The sequence below is a fragment of the Larimichthys crocea genome, chromosome XXIV, assembly GCF_000972845.2.
Source record: "Larimichthys crocea isolate SSNF chromosome XXIV, L_crocea_2.0, whole genome shotgun sequence".
In the NCBI taxonomy this organism is placed as follows: domain Eukaryota; kingdom Metazoa; phylum Chordata; class Actinopteri; family Sciaenidae; genus Larimichthys; species Larimichthys crocea.
Window position 1 is genome coordinate 3,367,851 of NC_040034.1, and position 10,953 is coordinate 3,378,803.

The window sequence follows — 10,953 nt, forward strand, 5'->3', positions numbered from 1 at the left end:
GATATCAGTATGCAACAATGAAAACTCTGGAGGACGATGTAAAAGGAAAAATCAGCTTTGATGGAAATGGCAATACACATTCAAGCCTCACCATTTTCAACCTTTTATTAGAGGACAGTGCTGTGTACTTCTGCGCTGCCAGTCGACACAGTGCTGCAGATGCCTTTAACATCAATACAAAAACTCTTATCTGTCTGCAGGCAGACAGCATGTTCACACTCTTGAACACCTGCATCTTTCACAATGAAATCAAGTTTTGTGCCACTGAAATGACAAAACTATTAACACACTTTGTGAAACTGTTAAAAAGAATGTTTAAACTTTGTTTAATCATTGTTGAACGTATTGAACTTGAAGCGAGGGCTGATAAACGTCAGACAGAAATAAATAAAACATTCTTCTGTAATATCTGAAAACTTTTTAGCGTTTTGCCTGAACTCTTTAGAGTGCCAGTCCAGCTACATCATTCATCTCTCGTCGGAGTAATACTGTACATCACATGAACAAACATGTTCTCTTCAGCTCGTCAGTGTTAATGATCAGAATTAAAGTGAATGTACTGCGATGTACTGTGGGGGGAATACCTTTTACTACCACCTATAGTTTGAACGATACTAAAGGCTTTGATAAAACAGCTGCCAGGATCACGTCACACAATGCAGTGACACTCTTAAGATCAACTTCCTGACACTGATCGTTTGTGTCTGACAGAACATGGACGTTACCATCATTAAACGAGGACTCCTCCGATTCTCAGTCTTTCTGCTGTGCACTACAGGTACTTTACAATAAAATGAAGACTCAAATTTACGATGATGTTATATATCCTCCAACATCAAATCAAAATGAGAGTCAGGTTTAACTGCAGCAAAGATTCACTATGGTATCTTTTATTGTCAAACACACAGGTCTAATTGATGGAAGTGATCCAGTCACCCAGACTGACATGCTGTGGAGACACAAGGGAAACAGCGCAACAATGAACTGCAGCCACACAAAGGATGCATCCCATTTCCAGATGTACTGGTACAGACAGCTGCCTGGAGAAACAATGAAACTCGTCGTGTTCACTATTCAAAACAAACTGGACTTTGAACCAGACTTTAGAGATGGGAGATTCTCAGCCAGTAAACCTGACGCTCACAGTGGGTCACTCACAGTGAACAATCTGGTGACAGACGATAAAGGCTTGTACTTCTGTGCTGTGAGCCAACACAGTGATACAGACACATGTGAAAGCTGAACAAAAACCTCAGTCAACTGATGGCACGTCTATCACTGAGTCTATTAATCTGCTGTACTGTAGGGGGACCTCAAGTACAATCATCACATAATACAGCGACACTCCCAGATGCAGCTCTTCATATCTCTGATCACGTCACACCTCCCATCACACACACTGACTGCGACTCTGCTCTGAGTTCAACAATGATCACAGCTGGTCTGATCAGACTCTCTGCAGCTCTGCTCTGGATTGTAGGTACTGTACATTATGATGCTGATGACTGAGAGGAGAAGCTGTTTCTTTAAGTTCATGCTAATGATTTTATGTTGACTGTTCTGCTGATGATCCTGTAACTACCTCCACAGGTCAAACTGATGGGAGTGGTGTCACTCAGACCTCTCTGCTGTGGATGTACAAGAACCAGTCTGCCACAATGAACTGCAGTCACACCTTGGATTTTACTTTTTACCAAATGTACTGGTACAGACAGCGACCAGGGGAGAAGATGAAGCAAATCATTTTTACAACTCCAACGCCTCCACATATATATGAGAGTGGCTTCAGTGAGGGCAAATTTCCAGCACAGAAGAAAGATTCCCAGACGGGATCTTTGACGGTGAAGAAGCTGCTGCCTGAAGACAGTGGGGTGTATTTCTGTTCTGTGTCAGCACAGTGATACAGGTCAATGAGACAGCTGCACAAATACTCAACAGTTGGTGTCACAGTAAACACAAGACATCAGCGTCTTTATCTCTAGGGGGAGATTGAGAGCTGTAGACTTTACTGATGTTTTTGGTTTGTATTCTCGTGACTGTGTCAAAGTTCATTTGAAATGATGGTCACACCGTACTCCACACTACAGTGTTTAGAAAACATAATTCAGAGACAATTCAATTATTTATTGTTTCATTTCTTTTCTTTCTTTCTTTTGAATTTCAGTAAAATTGTACACAGTGAATTTCTTTTTCTTTATCTTCAGTAAAAATCTTTATTTTTTATTTTTTGACTAATTAAAAATAAATAAATCATGTTTCCTACATTAAGTTAAAAGTGTACTGCATTCTGTGACAGTCAGAATCTAAAACATCTTATCTACAAACCACCGTCACCTCATCACCTCTACGTTTGCTGTCTAAGATAGTGACTTACACCTGGAAGTAAGAGAACCCAAACACTAAAAATGTTTCATGTTTTCACTGCTAACATCTGCTAATCAAGGCAAACAGAGGCAGCTTAAATGTTAATTTACAAGTATCACTAGTGTATGTGTGTGTAAGTGTGTGTCGTCTCACAGTAATGACACACCTTTTTACAGAGAGCACCACCATGTGACAGGATGGATGATGTGAGGCTGATATCAGCTGCTGAGCTGAACGCCTCAGTGTCACTGATCCGTCTGTTGAGCACATCAAAATGTTCTCAGCTCTCTTCTTCACTGTCTCTCTGTTCTGTGCTGCAGGTATTTTATTTTTGGGAACATCTTTAAACCAAGTTTCATGTCAGAAAAGTACTGTTTAACTATTGCCCTTAAATCTCTTGGTTTGGTTTCAGGTAGTACTGGGGGTACTGGAGTCCACCAGACCCCAGAGTTACTGGTAGAGAGGGGTCAGTCTGCTCAGATGCACTGCAGTCATGACCTTGGTGGCAGCTACTTTCAGATGTGTTGGTATCAACAGTTGGCAGGTGAGAGTATGAAACTTGTAGTCCACACGGTGCCTTACAACAGCGAGCCAGACTTTGGGGATTTTAGCCAGGACAAATTCTCAGCCACGAAGGATGAAGCAGAGAGCGGATCGTTCACAGTGAAAAATGTGGAACCAGAAGACAGTGGAGTGTATTTCTGTGCCGTCAGCACGCTCACTGTGATGCAGATAGCTGTCAAGTTGTACAAAAACCACTCTCACTCTGGCAATCTGTCTGATCTGATCAAACACACTGAAGTGGAAAAACAACATAAGACACAGCTTGAAAAAGATAAAAGTAACTGACAGCGTGTAACAGAAGGAAGCACATGTTGCAGGTTGGATCTACAGCTCAGACAAAACAATATAAATGTCTTCAGACAAAAAGATTTTAGGCTGTAAACATTTTTAAAAGAGCATTTCAAACACTTTGTTTAGAAATATAGAATGAATTCTATTATACTCTCGTTTAGTGTCAGCGAGCAGATAAAAATCATTTGTTTGCTTCATATGGTGTTGACGTGAACAGTGTCTCTGTTCATATTCTTTTCAGGCCCTTATAGAGACAAATTTAACATACAGAACTTACAGATTATGTATGTTGAAATTTAAATCACATTAAATGGGCTGTATGTGAGAAAGTCGAATGCAACCTCTGCTCCAGAGCCACAGCTGACGAAAGGCCTTACATATCAGTGTGGAGGTTTGACTTTATTTATCTCTTTTGATTAACTTGTGTCTCCTCCTGTCTCCTCCCCTCTGACTGTTCCCATAACGTCTGTTCAGTCTGTCAGTCAATGCAGAGATAAAGACATCATGAGAAGTATCAACAGGATCACTCTGCTGCTTCTCTGGCTCTCCTGTAGGTTTGAATTCAAACTGGTCCAGATAACTTATTTTTATCTTTTTTTGCATCCATTTCTGTATTCTCAATGTTTTTCTCTTCTCTAAATGCAGGCTGTTCACTGAGCACTAAGGTCCAGCAGGCTCCATCATCAATATTAGGAAGATCTCATGGTTCAGCAACAATCAGCTGCAACCACTCAGTCACTTCATACAATGTAATATTATGGTACCAGCAGCCAAATGGTGACTCTGAGCTCAAACTCATTGGATATCTTCTATACACTAATCCGACCCTTGAGGATTCCTTCAAACAGCATTTCAATTTGACTGGAGATGGCTCAGTGAAATCTCAACTTCACATACTAAAACTCAGACAGACAGAAGACAGCGGTGTGTATTACTGTGCAGCTAGTAGGCACAGTGACTCAATGTCGCTGTCATCTTTACAAAAACCCTCTCTGATAATCAGCCTCATAAATTCACACAGAAGAGCACACCTGCGTCTCTGCAGCGTGTGACAGAAATCACTGCTGATAACAGCTTTAAATAGTCTTTTCCTGTGTTTATACAGGAAACTGTACAAATCCACTGATGAAGACGTGTGACGGTCCCTAACGTGACCCCTCCTCCTCTTCCTCCTCCTCTTCCTCCTCCTCTTCCTCCTCCTCCTCCTCCACATCCAGGCAGCTCTCTTCAGTCTGAATCATCAGAGTTTTGTTTTCATCTGCGATACAACATGTTTAGACTCCTCATCCATTTAGCAGCTCTGCCATTCTGTTTATCAGGTAATGTTACATTAACTCATACCTAAAGTTTTTCAGTCAACTCTATTTTTAAGCTACTAAAGCAGTTTTAAATGTCTCTTGCAGAACTTTCAAAGTACAGTGTTCATCAGACTCCCACTGCCGTGATCAGACATGCTGGAGAAGACGTCCTGATGAACTGCAGCCATTCAAACACTGATTTTGATATGATCCAGTGGTACAAACAGTCTGCTGGGAAAAATGATATGGTTTTAGTTGGCTATGTACGATTCTCTTCATCAGTTGTTGAAAGTCCATTCAAAGACAGTTATAACGTGAGCGGTACTGGGGGAAGTCTGTCATGTCTTCAAGAGCCGATCTGAGAACAGCGCAGTTTATTTCTGTGCTGCCAGTAGAGCACAGTGCTACACAAACCCTCCGTCTTCTAAACCTCCTCTGATGCAGACAGTTACACAAAAACACAATTTACCACATGACGACAAATCAACCACATTGTTGATGACTGATATCAGACAGCTGGCTCACAGTGAGGCAGCTCGATTCTTATTTTATCCGTTAGGGTGCAGTGTTCCTTCACAAATCTTTGGAAATGTGATCACTTCTTCTTCTTAATTTATATTCATCAAAACTGAGATGTGAGATATGTAGATCATCTCAAACAGTCCAGGATGCCCGACTAACAAACTGAGCTAACCTTGGCTAAGCTTGGCAGCTATAGTTGGCAGCAGTTTATTTTACTGTCCACAGTGTTGAGGCGAAGAAACCGAAAAGAACATTAGAGGGAAAACCAGAAAACATTTTCTCCATAAAATATGATCCAGTTTTCCAACAGTCTGTTTTCATAGATTCTGGTTTGTTTGACTTCTTTACAATCCATCAAAAAGTAACACTTCATTCATTTTGTTCCTTGAATCTTAATCCAATTTCCTATGAATGTAGTTTCCCATTAGATTTTATTGATTGATTTAATTATTTATTATGTATTTATTTCCCTTTTCATTGCCTCCTCAAAGTCATTAACTGAAACTGTACATGTTAATGTATAATGATAACAATGTATTATATAATGATGTAAAAAGGGAAAAATACAAAAAGTACTGCTGTCTTGTCGTCTCGTTGTCTGCTGCATAATCTTGAATGTTTTACTGGTTTCAGGTAATATGATGAAAGTCTTTTCACTCGTTTGTTATTTTTCTTTATAAATATGTTGCTGTTGCTATTTAAGTTTCATACTTTCATTCAGTTTCATACAGTAAAGTTTTAATAAGCACATGAACAACAAGAGATTCAAAGCAAGTTTATAATACAATGAAAGATTTCAGATTTATTTCCAGGTCCTTTTCTAAGTCAAACTCTTCTCACAAAGTCTCACATTTCCATTAATGAGGACTCGTCTTTGATTACTGTGATTGGATATTGTGTTTTATTTTGTCTGCGCATTTCCCACAGGTCCGTCTCTCAGTGACCAGGTCTATCAGACTCCAACTGACATGTACAACAGACCACAACAAACAGCCAAAATCAACTGTTCACACAGCATTCCAAGCTATGATCGAATCCTCTGGTACAAGCAAACAAACGGACAGCTGCAGTTTTTGGGATATATGTATGCTAGCAGTGCAAATGCTGAAGCTGAAATGAAGGTGAAGATGGAAGGAGACGCATCAAAAGACCAAATCTGCACTTTAATAATTGAAAAACTCAGCCTGGACAGAAGTGCAGTTTACTTCTGTGCTGCTAGTATGCACAGTGCTACAGATCACTGCTGCTCAGTACAAAAACCTCCTCACGTCTGTATTAGCTCACAGCCTCTTACACCTGGAATGAGCCAGTCTAACCAGTGTTGGTCTCCCTTTTCATCCAGATCAGATATTGTAATCGGAGGTTTATTATTCACAGGTATACAATACTTAACCTGCCAAATCCAAAAAGATCACCATGATGACTCAAATTCTCACACACAAACCTTTTCCTTGTATCAAACATAAACCCTCATGTTACTGTGAATGAGCATTAGAGGCAGGACTGTCCCATCATCTGAACTCAACACTTCATTTTGACATCATTCTGCTAATGACAGAATTCTTTTAAAGGAGTTAGGCAAAGCAACAAGCAAGCTACCGTTAAAAGGTTTAGGTAAAAAAAAAAAAAAAAAGTGGTGAGTGAATGTTTTTTTATGTTTATGACACCACCCACCTATAAAGATTGGTTGTGTTCCTGATGGGAGGGTTTACTCAGGAAAGGGGACAGAGATTACGAGTATGCCAGTGATGAAAACACTGTAATGATAACTTTGTTGAACTTTGTCAGAAAACACATCATCATGATCATTTTCTTCTGTCTAACATTTTATGTTATCACGGTTACAGGTAATAAAAAATAGTTTTTGTTACTGTTTTTTTTTCTGTTTTTGTTGTTTCTTTGCAAACATAATTAACTGCTTAAGTTTTTTATGTGAAACCAGATTGAAGAAAATGATTTATTTGCACTCATTCTTATTTAATGGATTGTTTGACTTTTTTTGTTGGTATTTTCTTAACAGGTTCCTCTCTTAATGACCAAGTCCACCAGACTCCAGCTAACATTTATGAAAAACCTGGAAAAGCAGCCAAAATCAGCTGTTCACACAGTATTCAGTACTATGACCGAATCCTCTGGTACAAGCAGTCAAAGAACAGAGAGATGCAGCTCCTGGGATACATGAATGTGAATAATGGAGTCCCTGAAAAAGGAGTGAATGTGACGATGGAAGGGAGTGCAAATAAAGACAAAATCTGCACTTTAACAATTGAAGGACTAAGTGTGAACAGCAGTGCAGTTTACTTCTGTGCTGCTAGTTACACAGTGCTACAGATCACTGCTCCTCAGTACAAAAACCTCCTTTGTATGCAGCTCACAGCCCCTTCCACCTGCACCAACTCATTCTAACCATTAATTTTCCTTTTTTGCAGATCAGAAATTTGAATGGGGGGCTCCTCCTGTGACAACGCAGTATATACAGTCCCTCAGATATTCATCATGCATCTCACAGCAACAGGATCAGTGAAATCAACTGTTTTCAGTGAACTACAATTTATAACTTTGTACCCCCCACCCCTACTACTGTGCAGCTAGCTATGCACACTGACTGCAGATCGCTTCTCCTTCATACAAAAACTCTAATCGTTTTAATTTAGACCCTGAACAAGCCCCTCCCAGCAGCTGCTCTTGATTTGAAGCCATTATCTCAGCCAGTCATTTTACAATGAGGCTGTTTCATCTTCACGACCCTTTCCTTTCCTGTTCAAACCTCAGTCAGCTCATGAGAGGCATCAGTTGGATCTCCATCACTCAAGGTGACAGTCAGGTTGACCTCATCTCAGATCCCAGCTCTGAAACACCTAAAACTCTGCGGTGCATAGTTTGGACATGTTTTCTGAGTCACTTAGTTTTATTTTGAGGGAGTCAACATGATCTGTTTGCTCTTTTTCTGTTTCCCATCAGGTAATAACTTTTTTTGATGAGCTCCTTTAAATGTGGGGATGGATTCATTTTAAATTTATCACAGTATGTTCTTTATTTTCTGTCTTTGTCTAGTTGGTTGTCTGGGTGTGGAGGTCCGGCAGTCTGCCTCTGATTTCATCACTAAACCTGCTGACAAAGTGCAGATTTTCTGCACCCATGATAAAACTGACTACTGGATGATGCTCTGGTACCAGCAGTCACCTGGAGACACAGCTATGAAACTCATTGGATATTTGAATTATAAAGCTGTCACAAAGGAAAATCTCTATGAGAAACAGTTTAACATCTCTGGAGATCTGGGTGGGAATACAGCAAAGAATGGCTCACTTGTGTTCCAGACATCTGGATTTGAGTACAGTGCAGTGTACTACTGTGCAGCTAGCAGAGCACGGTGACTGCAGCTTCCTACTACTTCACACAAAAACTCATTCATTGTTTTAAATTGCACCTTGAACACACCCCTCCCAGCCAGCTGCATTATCTTCATCTTGTGTACAATAATGATGTTTCCTCATCACTTCCCTTTCCTCTTCAAATCTTAGTCAGCTCAGTAGAGGCATTAGTTAAATCTCCATCGAGCAGAGCACAGTCAGTGTAATCAGGCGTCTGATTCCAGCAACTAACATCTATGAAACTGTCATATGCAGTCTACTTTATATTGACAGACAAAATGATCTGCTTTCTCCTCTTCAGTTGTCTGGCAGGTAAACAAAAAAAAACAGAATTAGCTCATATGTATGTCTATCACAATACAACTAAGTTTGTTTTCTATTTTTATTTTTTGTCTAGGTGCTTGTCTGGGTGTGGAGGTCCGTCAGTCTGCCTCTGATCTCATCACTAAACCTGGTGACAAAGTGCAGATTTTCTGCACCCATGATAAAACTGACTACACGATGATGCTCTGGTACCAGCAGTCACCTGGAGACACAGCTATGAAACTCATTGGATATTTGAATTACCAAGCTGTCAAGCTGGAAACGCTGTATGAAGCAGATTTTAATATCGCTGGAGATTTGAGTGGGAGTACAGCAAAGAACGGCTCACTTATACTCAAACGTGTAGAACACAGTGCAGTTTACTACTGTGCAGCCAGAGAAGCACGCTGACAAAAAAACCCTCCAAACTTGACAAAAACTCTCCAACATATTTTATCGTGGTTTTGAACGAGACATGGAATAAACTGCTCACACACACACACACCTGCTTCTGTGGTTGTATTTGTCATATCATCTTCAGTAAACACAGCGGTGCTTTATTCTAATTCAACCAGATAAAACAGCACAAGACTAAAATATAATGAAATGTGTCAAAGGCAAAAGATGAAGGGAAGAGAGCGTATGTAGATATCAGTTTGATATGAGACTACATGAAGCCACTCCTCCTTTCTACACCTACTTAAATGTGACAGAAAGCAGCAGAGAGCCTGTCATCACTCAACTCACACTGCATTTCATCTCTGACTTTACAGTAACCCAGTGCTCCATGTCAGTGCTCTGCATGATGATTAGACTCCTCTTTTGTCATTTCCTTACAGGTAACAGGTGCTGCATTCTGGAGTAAGATGTACAGTAATACTGACCTTCACATCTAAAATCAATAATCTGTGTGACTCTGCTTACAGCAGGTTTTTCTCTGGGAGTTCAGGTCCATCAGTCTCCCTCTGCTGTCATCAGAAAGGCTGATGGTGAAGTACAGCTTTTCTGCACACATGGACAAAGTGACTACAGAGTGATGCTGTGGTACCAGCAGCCACCTGGAGACACAGCTCTGAAACTTGTTGGATATGGATATGGAGAGTTCAGAAATGACAGCGTGGAAGAGCCGTTTAAAAAACACTTCAGACTGACTGGAGATCTGGGTGGACACAAAACAAAAAATGGTGCACTTTCCATAACCAATCTAAAAGCACCTGAACACACTGCAACGTATTTCTGTGCAGCCAGGGAGCCACAGTACTTTGAACATCCATCTGCAGTCAACAAAAACCTCTTCCTTTTCTCCTGAGTGTAGTTTAACACTAAACAGGAGGTCTGTTAAATTTCTTTTTCTCCATATTGTAACCACGATGAAGCACAGACAGAACATGTTTTGTCAGTGAAATGCTGTCAGGCAGTTTCTCAGGGTCAACACGGGCTGTGATTTCTCGACATCACTTCCTGCCCCTCCTTCTGATCCACAAAACGCAGCAGAGACTGTAGCTGCTTCTTCACATTCAACATGACGCCTTCTCATCTCATCGTTTTCATCATTACTGTCTGCTGGTTTAAAGGTATTATGCTCTCATGAACACTCACACTTAAAAGTGGAGCAACTGCTTACATTCATTGATTTGAGTACAAGGTTTTCATACTTTGACATTGTGTCTCATCTCTTTACAGGAGTTTACCTCAGTAAAGAAAAACAAGTATTTCAGACTCCAACTCAACTGTTGATGAAACCAAATAGTGAAGTCAACCTGACCCTCACACATGAGATCCCGAGCTATGACACTATCCTCTGGTATCAGCGCTTACCAGGAAACACTTCCCTGAAGCTGATTGGCTACGTTTATTACACAACTACCACAGTTGAGTCACAATTTCAAAGCCATTTTAAAGTGAGTGGAGATGGACAGAAAACAGCTTATCTTCACATCCTGAACCTGAGACACCCTGAAGACAGTGGAGAATATTTTGGAGCAGCAAGTATGCACAGTAATAAAGACAGGGACTCTCTCATACAAAAACCTCCATAATGAACCAGTAGAGAACAGCACAGCAACAGGAAACCACTGAAACACCAAACACAGCATCATAAATGTGGAAAATAACTGGTTCATTACATTATATTGCACTAAAGTGAGGTAGATGTTGAAATGGTAAATGATGATAGATAGGCTGCGTTTACATTTACACATTGTAAAGTCAGCATAATATTCAGAGTTTAAGAAGAA

General features: G+C 40.3%; 1 long non-coding RNA gene and 2 gene segments (V, D, J or C); all 3 read left to right on the forward strand.

Moving 5' to 3' along the window:
* The first annotated feature begins 1,901 nt into the window (after positions 1-1,901).
* Positions 1,902-3,523, forward strand: LOC109142875 (T cell receptor beta variable 7-2-like). The segment is given in 2 exon segments: positions 1,902-2,684; positions 2,777-3,523. Coding segments are annotated over 2 exon segments (483 nt in total).
* A 918-nt stretch (positions 3,524-4,441) lies between these two features.
* On the forward strand, positions 4,442-5,676 carry LOC113744548 (T cell receptor alpha variable 23/delta variable 6-like). The segment is given in 2 exon segments: positions 4,442-4,538; positions 4,623-5,676. Coding segments are annotated over 2 exon segments (306 nt in total).
* Positions 5,677-9,387: 3,711 nt separating this feature from the next.
* On the forward strand, positions 9,388-9,926 carry LOC113744550 (uncharacterized). Its single transcript, XR_003461629.1, has 2 exons — positions 9,388-9,555; positions 9,643-9,926. It is a non-coding gene; the product is annotated as an uncharacterized LOC113744550 (long non-coding RNA).
* Positions 9,927-10,953: the final 1,027 nt, after the last annotated feature.